This window comes from Anoplopoma fimbria, chromosome 21 (assembly GCF_027596085.1).
Source record: "Anoplopoma fimbria isolate UVic2021 breed Golden Eagle Sablefish chromosome 21, Afim_UVic_2022, whole genome shotgun sequence".
NCBI lineage: Eukaryota > Metazoa > Chordata > Actinopteri > Perciformes > Anoplopomatidae > Anoplopoma > Anoplopoma fimbria.
This window is the reverse complement of record NC_072469.1, coordinates 21,910,087-21,928,107: the sequence shown is the minus strand read 5'-3', so window position 1 is coordinate 21,928,107 and position 18,021 is coordinate 21,910,087. Positions and strand designations below refer to the sequence as shown.

Sequence of the window (18,021 nt, the reverse complement as noted above, 5' to 3'; positions counted from 1 at the left end):
TTTTTTTTAGTTTTCCTAAACCCCGCAGCTGAAAATCGTAAAATCAACAGGAAAAAACACATACAAGGACAAATACGAAAACTGTGACGAACGAGTACGATGACATTTTTTTAGATTTGGGGAACAAACAAAAAACAAACCATGAGGTTTTGAACTTTTTTCTGGCTTTTATTGTTTGTTTCTACATTTGGGGTTTATTTTTCTGAGGAGGATGCACTAAGATTTTAATTTTTTGTTAATTTTTTGTTATTTTTATCAATATGTGTGAGTGGCCTACAGGGTGTACAGAGAGCTAAAGTCACACACGGACATAAATACCAGAGCAGGTTAAACAGATGAACAAAAAAAAAAAAATCCAGCTTTCTATTGACTGCGCCTCACCTGGCTGGAGACGACACCCCTTCGTTCTTGTACACTAGGAGACGGGACACACCACTCGAGGCTTTCATTAAAGCGAGCCAGCCAACCTTTGCCTTGGTTGTTGGTTCCCCCTCAGAAAGGACAAACCACTTGGGTGGATGGGAAGGGTTCCTAAAACTGGAGAAATCATTGGATTTTGGACATTTTAGTTCAGGAGATTGCGGAACATCAGGCCTGTGGGTGGGCGGGCTACCATGGACTGGGATTTGGGATTTTGGGGGGTAAAATGTGTTTTTTGTTAGCACTGAGGAAGGGGTGTCTTCTCCTGATGCCGTCTACCAAGTGTCTGTTATAGACGCAGCAACCACCTTTGGTTAATGGACGCTTTCGTGACATGAACTGCTCAAGGATGGGTCATTTTGGTTTTGCTGTCTAGCACTTGGTTGTAGCCCGTGGGTGGGGCTTCTGTTGAGGTGGAGCCACAGCTGCCTCTTTGTGGAATGTCTTTATTTTGTCCCCCGCCTGTCCTCCTGCCCCCCCAACGTCCCCTTACTGTCCCTCTCTTACTCTCTCCTCTTCTTTCTGCTTTCATCCCAATCTTCACTTCCCAACAGGGCGTCTTGGCCACTCTACAATTGAGAAAAAGTGACACTTGTTTGTGAATTTTCTAGCTGTTTTTTTCTCTTTGCTCGGATATTGTGCAGGAATGCATGATGGGAACTGGGAGGGCAATTTATTTTTGCCTAAATTCAACTTTATTATTCTGTGGACCAATTCCAGCAGGGGTTCAGGGAAAGGGGAAGGGATGAAGGACAAAGGAGAGAACAGGGCAACAACTGTTTTGTTTTATTTGACTTTTAAAGATCATGAAATACAAACGTGCTGGAGACAAAACAGTGGCGCCGGCTGCTGCACTCACTTGGATGGCTTGGATTTCTCTCAGGATGACAAACAGCTGGAGGGGCCCAATGATTGAATGTGTTTGGCTGTCATTGGTCACCCCCTGTCCAGTCAGATAGATGAGCAACAGTGGAGTGGGTGGGACGGCTTCAGGTGGAGGTTTTAGGAAGCTAGTGGCGCTGTGGAGATAATGGTGTGAGGGATATCATGTTGCCCTTAAGTACGGTTCAAATCCCGTCAATGATTTGAATCTCTTTGAATCAAATCAACTGAATTAATTTGGTGCAAGCCAGCTTCACTCTGATAACGAGATCAATCCAAGCTCTGTATAATTACTGTTCCTGTTTCCTCTGCCTTATTCTAGTTCTCAGTAGCTTTTGACAAGTGTGCACAAGCAAAAGACTGTAGAAAAAAAGGGTCTTGTGTATGAAGCACACTGCCGTATGAGAAACAAACCAAGGTTAAAGGCGTAAACAAGAACATTGTCTTGTCTTTTACATAAACTTTTCAAAGTTGACATGCAAGTGGATGATCTGTACTTGGGGGTAACAAACCTGCAGAGAGCTGGCTGTGTACTTCCTCTGTTTTAGTGACATGAACAGACGACAACATGTTTGGTGAATGTGGTGCTTTAGAAAACCCTCAAAACACACACACGCCCCCAAACTTGGTCCACACAATGTCAGTTCTCATATCACTTATCTTCCACATCATAACACACACACACACAAACACACACACACACACACTCCGGTTGATAAAAGTGACCACCTTCTCCTCCCCAGCATCAACACACCTACAATCACCATCTTAGTATGTTTTATGCCCCTCTTGTGTTCATTGTCTCAAATTTTGCAATATTTGTGTGTACAGCAGTATTTTAATAAAGAATACCAAAACTGATACATGAAATATACTGTCTTGTTTTGCAATTGGTCTATTACAGCTTTTTGAAAACATGTGTATAGAAACTGAATGTCAACATATGGGTTGGATTTCACAAAATTGGTTATAATTACACTCCAATGATTGATCATCTTTAAAACTGAAAATACCAGCAGATCTAATACAGTTCACCAAGACTGCAAACATGTCTAAATGTGTGATAAATGTATACAAGAAAATGTTTAAAAGTAGTCATTGCTCATTTATTCAATAGTGAGATGACTTTATCATCTTAATCTGTATATTCTCGTCTGCTTGTCTCCTGACTGCACTTCAAAGGGATTAACAAGCAATCTTTATTTGAAAACCATGTAAATGCAGTCCAGTGATGATTTCAGTGCACAGATTGATCGTTAACACCAGGTGTGTGTGTGTCAGGATGCATACCAGGTAAGTTACAAAAGTGGGCAAGATGCTGATATTTCAGAGGATGTATCACTAAATGTTATGTTTTCTAGGGCTAAAACTTAAATGTGTTATAATTAACGATAAATCTGCTGCAATCGTTTGGTCTATATCTCATCAGAAAAGGGTGGAAAAAGTTTGGTCTAACAAACCTGTAATTTACTATAGCAGCAAATCCTCGCAGTTGAGAAGCTGAAACTACAGAATGTTTGGTATTTTTGCTTAAAAATTAACAAATCAAAATAGTTGCAAAATCATTTTCTGTTGATTGACAAATCATTTCAGACCTAATCAAACAGCACTGCTCATCCATTCAGTTGTTTGTAAATAAAAATATATCTAAAAAAACTGAACATTTTTGTCAACTCAATGATTTGACTTGATTCCATATCTAACAATATACACTCAGTTGCCAGTTTATTAGGCATGCAATTAAGTCTAATATAGCAGCCCATACAATCAATGTTTTTGTTAAAACCTTTTTAGACAAGTGATTTATTTCTCCTTGTTGATTTTAAATGTCAGTTACTGTCTGTCAGTAATGTCTTACTTTGGTGTTTCGCATATTTTGTCCATCCCCATTGATATTATTGGGGTGGACAAATCAGCACCTTTCTAAATCAGTTTTAGTAAAACTGAACATTATAACCTTCATGAAAGGAAACTGGCACCTGAGTGTATTTTAATATTCACAGTAAGATACAGACTCATCACTCAAAGGATTGCAGCACTAAAATAAATACAGATGGATACATCCTGTCTAACACATACTATAATTCAGTGGTTAATAACTTTTTTCCAGCATATAATGACTGTGTAGGAGGAACCATTATTTAATACAGCAGTGTTCCTCTTAAAGCTCAACACATGAGGTACCAGTACAATAAGCTCGAATAGTTGTAGGTCAGTAAATACATTCAGCATAACTGCATATCATAAGTTCAACCAGGTAATACTTAGCTGCTCCGGGAAGGGGTTATGTTTGGTAATGCAAGACATTACTTGGTAATACTGTAGAGGCTTTGTTGTACAACAGCATATGGTTTTGCAAACTTAAGAAATGCAAAGAGAGGTTTTGTGTCAAATCTAAAGAAATTATCTTTTGAGTTTGGTTGAACGAGTAAAAGGAGGACAGATGAATACATGCAGATATAATGAGGTAGAGGACGCTAACGGCAAAGTTGAAAAGCAGAATACGTTCTAGTTGATTAAAAATTGTGAGCAGGAAAATGTATACCCTGTATAAAGTCCAAGTACAGATGCTAGAGGGAAGGGTAGAGAAAAGCTGAGTTGTAGTCCGGAGGAGGAGAGCCACCCTCGTCAGACTCCCAATCACACGGCGAGATAGAGGGCTTGTTGTCCCGGAGACCTGTGATGTTATTGCACAGGAAAGGCACCTGTTGGTCTCGGCACTTGGTGAAGGCAAAGAACCTAAAAACATACAGATTTAGAGTTATAACCTTGTTTATTATTCATTAAGATAAAATACATCATTCATGCATTGATTGATTCTTGAATTATTTGTCTGTAAATCCTTTTTTTCCTGAACAATGGAGGATTTATTTAACAGGGTATATGCTGAAATCCAGAAGTTAAATTGAATACCTTTTAGGACCTTTCTAAAATCCTCATCGCCACTTTGAGTTCATACTGGTTACATTAGCGGCACTCTTTAACTTACATTTACTATAAATTGATGTAAGATAGAATAACTAAACAACCTTAGTTTGTGACCACTGGACCAATGTTTCAATGGCCATTGCTTCTTCCAGTGTGAAGTAATTGGTAGCTTGCAAAGCTATGCTTTCAAACCGGCTTCCCAAACAAGGCGTGGCACTATCAAGGGTTATAGGTTCTGTGGTCAATGCGCGTACTTTTAGCTGCTAAAAGTTTCATAAAAGTGCACAGTATATTATGTCATGAATGTCATATGTCATAAAATTGCCAAAAGATGTCATAGTATAATATGCAAAAAAAATGTAATGGTTTAATATATCATTATCATATGTCATAGTAAAAAAAGAAAAAAAAGTCATAGTATAGTATGTCGTTTAAAGTCATGAAAAAAATCATACTTTAGTATCTGTGAAAAAGTCAATGTCTAACAAAGTGATGGTATAGTATGTAAAAAAAAGTCAGAAAAAGAACTATTTTAGTATAAAAAACGTATTATGTTATGAAATGTGTGTTACATATGTTATGTCATAAAAATGTCAAAATACAATAAATAGTATGATAAAAAATGTCTTAACCATTAAGAAGAATGTCATATTAAATTCCATAAAATGGAAATGTGTGCAACATAACTGTGTTTTCTTACAGATGAGAAGATGTCTTGGTTGTTAGGAGACAAGACAAGAGTTTAGAGATTACATAAAGCTCACCTGCTGAGTTTCCTGTTCTTGGTGCCGTTGTTCCACGTCAGAGGCTTCATTTCCTCAGATGGAAGGACCATGCCGCTGTCACTCTGCTCATCCTAAAGCACAGAGGATGCAAACATGCAGTTTATTGGGGTGTCTGTTTGATCTGTTTTCATCTATTTTCATTGAAAATGATCAATGACGACAAAGCGTGGTTCCATTTTTGTCTCATCCCACCTGTGTGTGTGTGTGTGTGTGTGTGTGTGTGTGTGTGTGTGTGTGTGTGTGTGTGTGTGTGTGTGTGTGTGTGTGTGTGTGTGTGTGTTTGTGTGTGTGTGGGTGTGTGAGTGTGTGTGTGTGTGTGTGTGTGTGTGTGTGTGTGTGTGTGTGTGTGTGTGTGTGTGTGTGTGTGTGTGTGTGTGTGTGTGTTTGTGTGTGTGTGTGAGAGAGAGAGAGTGTGTGTGTGTGTGTGTGTTTGTGTGTTTGTGTGAGAGAGAGAGAGAGTGTGTGTGTGTGTGTGTGTGTGTGTGTGTGTGTGTGTGTGTGTGTGTGTGTGTGTGTGTGTGTGTGTGTGTGTGTGTGTGTGTGTGTGTGTGTGTGTGTGTGTGTGTGTGTGTGTGTGTGTGTGTGTGTGTGTGTGTGTGTGTGTGTGTGTGTGTGTGTGTGTGTGTGTGTGTGTGTGTGTGTGTGTGTGTGTGTGTGTGTGTGTGTGTGGGTGTGTGTGTGTGTGTGTGTGTGTTTGTGTGTGTGTGTGTGTGTGTGTGAGTGTGTGTGTGTGTGTGTGTGTGTGTGTGTGTGTGTGTGTGCGTGCAAGCAGAAGTGAAGGTGTTTTCTTACATCAGGGCTGTCTGGCTCTTTGCAGGGCAGTTCCTCAAACGTCTGAAGTGTGGCCATGCCCCTCATGTAACTAGATGGGTTGGATTCAGATTCAAAACATTGAAAGTTGGAAATTTCTCTACTTTCTCAAGCTGTTTCCTGTTGTTTCCTCACACGCCTCTTATCACTTTCACATTGACACCTGTCTTGTCCATTTTTTCCCCTTTCTTGTATTTATTTGCCTACAGCACTTCTCTACCGTACTTGATTACTCATACACAAAACATCTTAAATCAAGGTGCCTTGGCCCCAACCTACATACCGTATATTAAATTGCATCATGTTTTTATTATATTTTGAATGTTTCTCTACCTCAGGTTTGTGACTGTGAGCAGGTTTTCTTTGAAGGTCCCACTGCGACCAGTGTCTCCAGTTATGAAAGATCCTAGAGGAATATAATCCTTCCCATCCTGTTAAAAGGAGACAACAGAGCTGGATTTGTAAGACATTTTTGTGTAGCTTATGCATATGTTAAGAAACATTTTAGTTAGACAAGGAATAAATCATAAGCCTGAAGTAGAAAACATTAACAAGAAGTCTGACCTGCTGAACCCTCGCTTGCAGCAGATCTCCAAGGGACTCCACCAGGTTAGTGAAGGTGGGTCGATCTGAGGGACTGGCCTCCCAGCATGCCAGCATGGTGCTGTAACTGCGCACACAAACATACAGGTGTAGCGTTTCATTTTCAATCCAAGCACTAACTGAATCACTACCTGGATCACATCAGGAACATGACACAAAGGTTTAAATGACACCCCCTATTTACACCCTCCCTACTTGTTGGTGCTCTTTTTACTCTGTCCCTGCCTCCCCTACTAGTTTCATTAGGTAACATTGTTGGAAACGTTTCCACCCACATCTCAGGTGTGCTGTATTCAGGTGCTCGCATCCTTGTTCCCCCCTTCAGTCTGTGGCAGAACTCTTCATCTATGTGAAGACCAGGGTATGGAGAAGCTCCTGTTGGACACACACACACACACACACACACACACACACACACACACACACACACACACACACACACACACACACACACACACACACACACACACACACACACACGTCACATGTCAGTACATCAGTATGTGAACACATCCATCCCAAGAACTGAATAAGCATCTTCCAAACACAGCCTTTGAAATGGAAGATCATAAGATATCAGATCATAGTATGTGGGCTTTTGTATTGCCATGTGTTTATTTTATTTACCCAAAGAGAAGATCTCCCACAGCAGAATGCCGTAGGACCACACGTCACTCTGCGTGGTGAACACCTTGTCAAAGATGGACTCTGGAGACATCCACTTCAGAGGGAGGCGGGCCTGTCAGCCAATCAGATGACAGGAGCAGAGTTACCAAAGACCACTCGTGGGGAAACATTTCAAGTTTGGCAGGTTGAAAAAGCCGTTAGGCCACAGATTATTTTGAGGAAAAAAATGTTACGTTATGTTCGTTGCTTAATATTTCCAAAACAGGAGCATTGTGGGAACAGCAGGTATAGGATGCGTACTCCTCCAAGTTGTAGTGAAACTTGCAATGTGGTTTAATGTATCAGACACAGACTTTTAATAAAATGATGCATAGTTGTCCTGTTTCAAACACTTCACAAAAACAGCCCTTTTGCCTGTGTTGAGTAACTTTTAAGAAAGTGGCTGCAAAAGCAGTTCAATTTGTAAATGTACACAGTGCAGCAAGTATACAATGCAGGAAAAATACTCACACCCTGTTTCTAGTTGTTTTTAGGAGTAATGTGACTTATTTATGAACTTTACTGAATCCTAGGAAATGAAATGCTATAAAAAATTAACTGGTCAAGTGCTTTAAATGTTGAAACACTGCAAGAATTGCATTGACCCCCAACATTTTGCTTTCATCGGTGAGGTTTCTAAGGATTTCATCAGTCAATTTGTTGAAAAAGTGTTAGTGTAACACTTTCAGACAGTGGATTTTGGAACCACGTTGCTCATGTGTACTCACATCTCCCTTGCGAACGTAGTCGGGGTCCTTGTAGATGTCTCTGGCCAGGCCGAAGTCACAGATCTTGACCACTTTATTGTCAGAAAGCAAAATGTTCCTGGCTGCAAGGTCTCTGTGAATACACTGATGCAGAAGCAAGGAGAACACAAATAATTACACACATGAAACACAAAAGTGTACCTGCATCCACACACACACAAACATCAAGTATCAAACCTTGCGAGAGGCCAGAAACTCCATTCCTCGCGCCACCTGGAAGCTGAAGGAGATGAGATCCTCCAGGAACAAGGGAGAGTTGGAGGCAGATTTGGGATCTAGAGGAAGAAAGAGAGGAGGCACAGCGTAATAATAAAGCAAAATGATAATGCACAATCATAAGAAAACGTTCACTATGCTCATGGCTTACTGAGGTGATTTTCTTTCTTGTCGCTCTCATCAAACTCAGACATGCTGGCGACACAACCTGGCCCTCCATCCTTTCCTCTGTCAGGCTGAGATGGAGAGAAATCAGTTAGAATTTTTCAATTATTGCATGATAGAGAAATAGAAATTTGGATTATGTGTCTTCTAAAATTTGTTTTAGTGGTTTTGGTCAACATGTTTCATAAACATGTTTGGCTCTGTGTAAATGGCATTTGGGGCCGCAGTTTGTAGTTATTTCTAAACCTGTGAAGAAATTAAGGAAGTAGCAGTCCTGCCCGAGAACTGATAACATCTTTGAGCCTCATACCGATTGCAGAAGTGAGTTTTTGAGTGTATGATTTTGTAATTGTGTGAAGCGAAAACGGGCGAATTTGTTGCTTTTTTTCTCAACTGCAAGCAGAAGTGTAAGGCACAAATACATGTGTGAACACTCTGCACGCCACGGAGGTCCTGTTTTGTCTGAAATATGGCATATCATGACACTATCTTTAATTACGTTAGTAGACTCACCGTCTTGTGCACAAACACCTCTCTCTTTCCCTTGAGGAAGGCAGAAAGATTTCCATAGCAACAGTATTCGACAATGACCATCAGTGGCCCTGCATACACAGAAAACACACACACACTCACATATTATTGTTATGACAAGTGTGAGGTCATATCCCTTAATATCCCTATGTATATATAAATATATACATAGGGATATTAAGAGCATGCATGCATGGAAAACACAACACACACACACACACACACACACACACACACACACACACACACACACACACACACACACACACACACACACACACACACACACACACACACACACACACACACACACACACACACACACACACACACACACACACCTCCCAGTTTGGTGCAGGCTCCCAGTAGGTTGACTACATTCAGATGATTTCCGATGTGGTTGAGGATCTTCAGCTCAGTCATCAGAGCTTTGTGTTCGCTGGCTGTAGCTCCCTCTGGTGGACAAAGGTCAGAAAAGAGAGGAACAAATGTTTTTGCACAGAACTTGTGATTTCATTTTTTTTCAGAATACCAGGGACCCGATCGTGTACCTTTGAGCATCTTAACAGCCACAGTCCTGCAGCTGGAGGCGTTGTCTATGCCAAACGCAGCTGCCTGCATCACCTTACCAAAGGCTCCACGGCCCAGAGGTTTCCCTGTGAGGAGAAGGAATGCGAGTGAGACTGATGGGAGGAAAGGGAGGTGTGTTTTTGTGTCTAATTGAGCTACTTTATTAATTGCTATTGTTATCCATCCTGGACGTGAGAAGCTGATAAGAGAAGACCCCATCAACAGTCCATCTAACTGAATCCCACCCTAGTAGGCTGATTAGTTCCAGTCAACACAGTTTACACACCCTCTGCTGGAGTTAATTAGCTCACCACAGACAACACAGACACAAAGTCTGATTAATGGAATGAGAGTCACTCCCAATAATAGTCTGATAAGGCCTCTGAGAAAGTCCTTCTATCTGTAATGTGATCTTAAATTAATTCGCTCTCTCCCATCGTTAGCATTACATTCCCAAAATCCTTCATATCACAAGTCACTTATGTTCAAAAACATCCATTTCTGCATTTTTGTACCTAATTTGAGCCTCTCCCGAGGGAACTCCCATTGGTTCGGGTCGTATTGCAGTCTCTCGCACTGCTCCTCTATTGGCCCCTGTCCACTGTCCAGAATGATTGACAGGTACTCAGGTTTGGTGTTTGAGCTACTGGGCTTTGGAGAAAGAACAGAAAACCCATACAAGTATTATACTATCACTGTAGTTTAGGAGTTTTTTTTTTAAAGTTGTGAACAGGGAATGTTTTGAAAATGCACTCAGGCGCTTCTGAGAAACTCAGACATCTAAGACCTGAAATCACGGTGCCAAAAAGCCTCGTATTTATGAGTTATGTACAGTATTTAAAAATCAATACTGAAGGACAATTAACATGGAGTAAAATGTTTTTTTGTGAATGTTTAACCCTCTTGCATTAAAAATGAGGAGAATGTGTATGTTTTGTATGTTAGAAAATCAATTTAAATTCCCTAAACTAGAACCATCTTTAACGTATTGTTGTAATTGATATTTATTATACCTATTGGTTACATTAATATTAATAAATGTTGGAGTTTGTGTGTGACAAAACTAATTTCAAATAGTTTTTATAGTGTATTGATGTGTATGCTACATGGTCAAAGAAAGGCTGGAAGATGGAGATAAAAACTTGGAGTTGTCTTTACTAATGTAAACATGCAAAGCCACAGGTTCTTTACCCCTGCCAAGAGAAAACCCTTGGCCACGCCACGTATTAAAAGAAAGGACTGAGATGTTGGTGCTGCATGGAAATGTTGTATGTCCCACCAGTCACATAACTAGCAAGGTGGAATCATAGAGTGAAAACAACTTTCAAACATACATAGAAAAACAAGAATATGCACCGTATATTTGTTTCATCATACCACCAGAAACAACTCCATCTTGTTTCATCTCACCTGTCTCAGTTTGCGTATGAAGAGCGTCAGCAAAAGCCAGAATAGAGCGGCCACGACACAGGTACAGGTGAGTGCGGGAATCTCCAGATATGAGGCTTCTGTGGACCCTACACACACACACACACACACACACACACACACACACACACACACACACACACACACACACACACACACACACACACACACACACACACACACACACACACACAAATACATGTCAGTGCTTAATTAACTTTAAATTAGCATTAGATTTCATTCACTTTAGTATACAGAAGCAGGCCTGTAGTCAACTGCACAGGACTTTGAATATTATTACCTTTATCAAGATGAAAAAGAAACATTTAAACTCTCTTATACATTTAGTTGATCATTTAATTTGACATAAAATTGGAGATAATCAAGGATACTTGTTGAGGATTACAATAAATAATTTTACTTAGGAACTTGATGTTTACATTTTTCTCCACCCTTCCAAATGGGGGCACTGTGTTTTCACTGTCCTCCACCCTAACTATTAAATACCAATCTTATTTATTTATTTTTTCTTTAATTTGAAGAAATAAAAACGCTCAGCTCAGCTCAGCTAAGTGTGGAGCCTCTCTGAGATGAAGGACGGGCCCTTCTGGAGGAAATAAAAACGGGAGACAGCTTCCTTCCTGACTGACCAGAACACAACAACACACACACGCACACGCACACACACACACACACACACACACACACACACACACACACACACACACACACACACACACACACACACAGCCCACTCCCCTTGCAGAACCTGACTGGGAAGTGTGTCCACCACTTCTGCCAGGGAACCATGTTCATACTGGGGGGTAGCAGAACCACATGGGGCCTGTCTACACCGGACGTATGTCTGATGTGTGTGTGAATGAGGAGAACTGAACAAAAGGAGGGTGTCCCACATTTGGATTATGTGAAGGTATTCTTTGATTGAATGTTTACTCAAGAATTGATAAACAGACATATAATCTCCCATTAATAGAACTGACACACCACACCTCTGTGTATAAATACTACATTCAAAAAAACAATGTGATATACTGAATTATATGTCTACACATCCAGACTCAACATCTATTTTCAGGACTGGGAACAATGAACATTCAGACACACACATGGAATTGTCGAATCTGTTTGATGTAATAAACACAGCCAATCAAAGGCATAAAAATACAACAGGTTGACAGATACTTACCATTAACCCATATATAGGCAGAGCTCTCTGCAGTTCCCCTCTCATTGGTGGCCTGGCACGTGTAAAGGCCCTGGTCCTCCACTGTGATTCGATCAATATGGAGGGTCCCATCTTCTCGTGATATCACAATACCTGAAGATGACGGAACAAACTCTTAGACTCCTGAATGCAGCTGCAGTTTGCATGTTCAAGGTATTTGTTTTACCTGATCCCTGAGACAGAGCACGTTCATCCTTGTACCATGTGATAGTTGGGGGTGGGATGCCTTCAGAGGGACAGCTAAGGATCACGGAGGTGCTGACGTTGACAGTACAATCTGTCAGATTGTTAAGCAGCACCGGAGGCTCCAGAACTGAAAGGAGAAACACAAACAACATGAATAGTATGTGCGCTTCAGTGTGTGTTTGTTACACTTTGGCAAATTATTTAATGGAAATAAGTACAAAGAACTGTACTTAAATACAATTTTAAGGTAAGGTACGTTACTTCAGTATTTCCATTTTATGCCACTTTATAATTAAAATAACCTTAATTTCTGAGGTAAGTGATGTCCTTTTTACACCAATACATTCATCCTGAAAGCTACAGTAACTCTGTAGATTAAGAATTAATACACACAAATATACAATCTTGATATTATCTAACTACACAGCAGTTTATAAAGTACTCAAAAGAGTTTCCAAATTGAACAACTAAAATGCATTTTATACATTAATGTATAAATAATAGTAATTCTGGATAATGAAAACTTTACTTTGATACTTTTAAAACCTGCAATAACAGATCACAATTGCAGTTATTTATATTTGTGATAAAGTGAAAGCAGAGCTATTTTTTCCCACTGTTTTCTGGACCAGTGCCACTTCTGGACAATAATCGTGCACTGGTAGTGACACATTTTTACAGAAGAGTGGCCTTGGCTTCAACCTGTGAGTCAGCTGACTATGGGTTCTCTTGGGCCCCTTACTCACCCTAAAATACCCCGCCATACAAACCCATTTCTAAAAAGCCACAACAATGTAGTATTTTATGATGTGGACAGTTATTGGACAATGAGTGCAAACAATGAGTTGGATGCAGTTTTTTTTTTTTTTTTTTTTTTTTCCATCTCATGCACTTTAATTACACTCCAATGATCACACTCTATAATTAGACCATATTGCTCTCTGACTCTCTTTAACCCCAAGTTTAATTATTTTTTTTCATTTTCGCTCCCTAACATCTCTCTTTCTGGTCACCCTGTCTCTATAGTAATTCCCTTATGGGGATCCTGGAGGAGGAAGTTGACGCGTTGAACCCTGATTGTATAGAGAACAGCAGTAAAAGACATGAAGAAAAGTCACTTAACCAAGGCGACTGATTGTTGTTTCCCCTATCTTCCTCCTGGACAACAATTGATGATTGTCCGCGGGGGCTTGGGCCTGACAGTGTCTGATTGGCTGATTGTTCCTCCGGCCCTGTGTGGGGGCCTGTAAATGTGGCATTATGGGAAGTACCATTGTGTGCTCTTCCTCCAGACAAGAGCTCATTCCCACGTGAAAGAGGTGCTGAGCAGGAGAGCAAGAGCAAAGGCAGGGTGGGGCCCCAGGAAGCTGAGTGGACCCAATTCCCAACAGCAAAACTCTGTGAGAGAGTCTGGGTGTTTGTTTGTTTGTATTTATGTTTGTGCAACCGAGTTATTAAGAATCATAATTAGAAATTAAGAAAAAGCAAGAAACGAAGGCCCTTACAAATTACTTGCGGCCCTGAGACAATAAATATCAATCACTGGTATTTTAAAGGGCCATTAGTATTTTAGCCTGTGAGAAAGGTTTTTAATTCTTGCATATCATTGTTAAAATGATGTGAAACGTATACGTCTTGATAATACCAAGTGTGGTGAATTTGAAAACTTGGGGTTGAAGATTAAATAGCCCTGCATTTGTAGCATTTATATATTGTACTTTGAAGATTATTAGATATTATTAAAGTTATTCAAATTGGTCTAACAGGTCAAGAAAAAAATTCCAAAAGCCAAAATTGAAGATGAAACATTCACACTTGAAAATCTGGGCCACCAAGGAGCGATGACATTTTTTTGATAAGAGTGACTGGAAACCCCTGGACACTCTGAATTTTCTAACTGAATTTTAATAACTTGAGAAAAACATTTTTTTGACTGGAAAATAAAACAAAAAATAAATAAATAAAATAAAATAAAATAGAGGTTGCAACTACTCACTCGTGACCACCACCTGTGTGTCCAGGTGTGTCTCCTGTCCGGTGATCAGGTGGCGGGTGGAGCATCTGTAGGCTCCGGAGTCTCGGGCTGTTAGGTTTCTTAGCAACAGGACCAGACAATTGGAAAACTCCCCTGTTGTGAGCTGCTGGCTGCTCAGGGCAGGGCTGCGGGATTGGGCGTCCTCTGTGTCATTCACTCGTTGCCATGACAACGCCGTGTATAGGTACTTATTGGCTACGCAGGTGAGATGGAGGTCTCCACCTTCTCTGGGTTCCTCCCTCTGGCTCACGCTGAAGCCTCCTGTGACGTCTGAGGGAAAAAGAGATGAAAACATGGAAGAAGAGGTGAGGGAGAGGAAACGTGAACATTCACATAATCTCCTGTTTGATGAATAAACCCTCTCAGTTTCTCAACAAGTGTATGTGGAACCAGGCTGGTGCATGAAACCAGGAGAGCTGAATCAACCAATCCTCCATTTTTTCAACCTTTGACGACAATGTTGAATGGCTATTGTGGGTGCAAGCAGCTAGTGGAATACAGTGAAAAGGCCTTTTATTTACTTTAGCCATCCGAAACTTCCCGTGGAAACGGCTCGAGAGTTTCCTGATGGCAGATAGTGTTTATCTTTCCCAAACACCCCAAGGCCTCCCGAAATAAAGCGGACCTGCCAGTCCAAGGAAGTGTGCTGTACGGGGAAGTGGAACGATAAGAGCCCAAGGTTCCTGTTTCGCTCTTGCTCACACACAGCTCAGCGCAGCCTTCTGCACAGATACACACTCAGGCACACAAATAGATATTAAAATAACTTTACCTGTAGGCCTAGTAACCAATCTCACACACATAACTGCAGTATGTACCGATGCACGTACGCTACTCTGTTCTGCCAAGGATTGCAACCGACGATAACGTGTGTATTTCTACTTCTGACAAATAACAATTCTTTTTTAAATTATCTAAAATATCTATTTGACTTCTATAATCAGGTACTTTGTACAATATTTCACATTTCCCATGAAAAAATGCTCAAATTTGTCACCAAATACCACTAGAGAATTTTATAATGTCTAAATACTCTTGAGCAAGTTTCAGATTTTTAGATGAGAACAGTTATTTATTTCTTAAATTAAAAAACTAATAAGCAGCTCTGAATTGTGATAAAATTGGTGGATGGTAGTGAAGCAGCTGCTGCCCCATCCCTCTAGGTCCGTTTGTTGCTCTGGAGCATCCAGCTCTTTCCACGGGAGTGCAGTGACATCGCTGGTGTGTGCATCACCTTTCTCACAAATGACCTTAACACAGTAGCAACAACTCCAAATGCAGTATTCTTCTGAAAGCTGAAAACTCAGTATGTCATCGCTGCCCTTCTTCTGTTCTCCACCTCCCCTCTTGCTCCTCCTTTTCTCTCAGCATTTTATTTTATGCTTCTTCCATTCACAGTCGGTACTTACACATTATAGAGACAGAATAACTTTAATCTACTGCACATTGGCTCTTAGTTTCTTATACTCCTCACAGCACTGAACAGGACATTTTATTTTAGCAGTGTTCGATCAAATAAATACTATCAAAGTTTAACTAAGCAAAAGGCCACAAATATATGTCATCTGTGTGTGTGGGAGTGTGTCCTTGTGTTTGCGGATGTGACAAGATGAATGAAAGTGATAATAATTGACCTTTATTTACAGACCAGTAAGTTTCCATCCTCTCAGTAAAGCAGGGTCACTTGAGTTCAATGTCTGATTGTGTTTATTCAATCTGACAAAAAAGTTTTAAGGTTTTATTTATTTATTAATTAATTATTTTATAAAGAATTCTGTTGCGTTTCTGTCCATCCTGGCAGAGAGAACCCTCCTCTGGTTTCTTCCCTTTTTTTCTCCCTGTTAAAGGTTATTTTTTATTCAGGAGTTTGTCCTGGGCCAATGTGAACAGATTGTAAAGCCCTCTGAGGCAAATTTGTGATTTTTGGCTATACAAAATAACTTTCCTTGAAAATTGAATTAAATTGAACTATTAATCAGCTGCTAAAGTAATTCATTCTTAAATTTGAATGAGGATTTGCTTATGGATTGACTTATGTAGGTATTCCAATGATTGATTGTATAATAAATCACTGTATTTTTTTTAAGGCTTAACATTTTGGGCGAGTAGGCATGATTTAGCCATCACCTGCTGTTCTAGTGAAACACATTTGGTCATTTGACTGTGTAAAAACTGTAGAATAAATGCTTTAGCTAAAGAATTTCTGCGGTGGTTCCAGCATTTTTACTGAGGGAAATATGCTCTTGTGTATGTTCTTCAATATGGTTCAGGTTGAGAAACATAATTAATTGCATTTTTAATGTTAAACTTTAAAATATGTCATTCTGACCAAACAGAACATAATAATAATAATTATTTTATCTTCACTCATTATTTTGATTTGAATATCAGTACAAAAAGGATTTGCTAATTCATAGTGACAAAGCTGTTATAGGACTAGTTTGATTTTGAAACTGAAGAAGGAGTAAAGTGAGTCAAGCAGATGACAGAAACTAGTTATTCATAGTAAAATTCTGGGAAGTGAAAGTGAGGGGAGGAAAGATTCCGTTTAATATATTTCACTGTAATTCCTGGTATAATCTTTAAAAAAAGAATAAAAACACCCATGAGTTGCACATCTGAAGAGATGATTCCTCACCTGTGACGTAGAAGTGGAAGTCTAGCTGGTCCGTGCCGACAGAGTTGGAGGCAACGCAGCGATACACGCCAGACACAAAGGCCTCTGCCACAGTCAGGACCCCCACTGTCTATGGAGAGCACAAACATCCGCATGAACAAACCGGCACTTAGCCCACTATGAAAAACAGGCGGACACACACACACACACATATTGATGCACACATTTGAGGTTCAGGCTCCTAACCTCTGCCACTGATGGCAGGAATAATATTTTCCATGGGCCCACTGAGCAGACAATAGGGGTCTCTGAGCCAGACCTCCTACACACTTCCAACCCAGAGGGCAGCTCAACATACAATCTGCTGATAAGTATTAATAAAGGTGTGTGTCTGTGAATGTGTGTATGTGGGAGCAAAGAAGGGCAGAGATGATAAGCTGAGTGAAATAACAGTATTTTCTCAGCATTCCAACCTTTTTTTGCAAGTGAAACGAAACAGTGAATTTTTCTGATATCTTTCATATTTTAGAGTTGTATATTTGACCCAATTTCTATTCAGAATGGTGCATTTTTGGTCCATTTCCATCAAGAAATATGTTAATTACTGCAATTCCAGGACGAATTATAGTTATTGTACCTTTGGCCCTTAACATATTGGGATGCTTTTTGTGTTTCTAACCTACATTTTGACTGTATGTAAAAAATCCTGTTACTTACACACTCACAGGCTCTTCTGTCAGTCACAGTGTGTATCACAGTGCATCACCTACCTTTTTCTTCCCCTGAAGCACTTCCTGTCTCTGAGTAATACTCAGGATGTGGTTGCTTGTGGACGTGGCGGGGATCCTCTCTGTCACAGGGCTCCATGGCGAGGAGGACGTTGGACACACACACCTTGAATAAGGAGGATGAGGAGGATAGGGACAGAGACTCAGCTGTGTTGACACAAGTCATTTTATGCTGCCTCCAGGTGTGTGAGTGCCTGTGTGTTTTTCTCAGCTGTGCTCGGCAGGAGGAAGACCATAACATCAAGGAAATGCCTTGATCATTACTGCTTAATGTTATCTTAACCTTCATTTACATACTCAACATCACCAAGCTTTTTTTTATCAATAGCATCACACCCCTTTTACCCTGTCCTGCAGGCTGACAATAGGATCTTTGGA

General features: G+C 40.3%; 1 protein-coding gene across 2 annotated transcripts in view; it reads right to left on the bottom strand.

The window, feature by feature from the left end:
• Nucleotides 1-3,871: 3,871 nt before the first annotated feature.
• The window catches only part of flt1 (fms related receptor tyrosine kinase 1), a 31,388-nt gene continuing 17,238 nt past the window's right edge, over nucleotides 3,872-18,021 (bottom strand). For both annotated transcript variants that reach the window (XM_054622741.1, XM_054622742.1), the window contains exons 11-30: nucleotides 17,626-17,749; nucleotides 16,877-16,985; nucleotides 14,200-14,508; nucleotides 12,184-12,330; nucleotides 11,979-12,110; nucleotides 10,754-10,860; nucleotides 9,859-9,994; nucleotides 9,325-9,429; nucleotides 9,115-9,228; nucleotides 8,756-8,844; nucleotides 8,229-8,313; nucleotides 8,039-8,136; nucleotides 7,823-7,945; nucleotides 7,056-7,167; nucleotides 6,704-6,803; nucleotides 6,390-6,495; nucleotides 6,159-6,256; nucleotides 5,808-5,877; nucleotides 4,995-5,086; nucleotides 3,872-4,041 (exon numbers count right to left, since the gene is read on the bottom strand). In XM_054622741.1, the coding sequence (XP_054478716.1) occupies nucleotides 3,873-4,041; nucleotides 4,995-5,086; nucleotides 5,808-5,877; nucleotides 6,159-6,256; nucleotides 6,390-6,495; nucleotides 6,704-6,803; nucleotides 7,056-7,167; nucleotides 7,823-7,945; nucleotides 8,039-8,136; nucleotides 8,229-8,313; nucleotides 8,756-8,844; nucleotides 9,115-9,228; nucleotides 9,325-9,429; nucleotides 9,859-9,994; nucleotides 10,754-10,860; nucleotides 11,979-12,110; nucleotides 12,184-12,330; nucleotides 14,200-14,508; nucleotides 16,877-16,985; nucleotides 17,626-17,749 (2,425 nt within the window). In that variant the 3' untranslated portion in view covers nucleotide 3,872. The remainder of the gene's footprint in view (nucleotides 4,042-4,994; nucleotides 5,087-5,807; nucleotides 5,878-6,158; nucleotides 6,257-6,389; nucleotides 6,496-6,703; nucleotides 6,804-7,055; nucleotides 7,168-7,822; nucleotides 7,946-8,038; nucleotides 8,137-8,228; nucleotides 8,314-8,755; nucleotides 8,845-9,114; nucleotides 9,229-9,324; nucleotides 9,430-9,858; nucleotides 9,995-10,753; nucleotides 10,861-11,978; nucleotides 12,111-12,183; nucleotides 12,331-14,199; nucleotides 14,509-16,876; nucleotides 16,986-17,625; nucleotides 17,750-18,021) is intronic.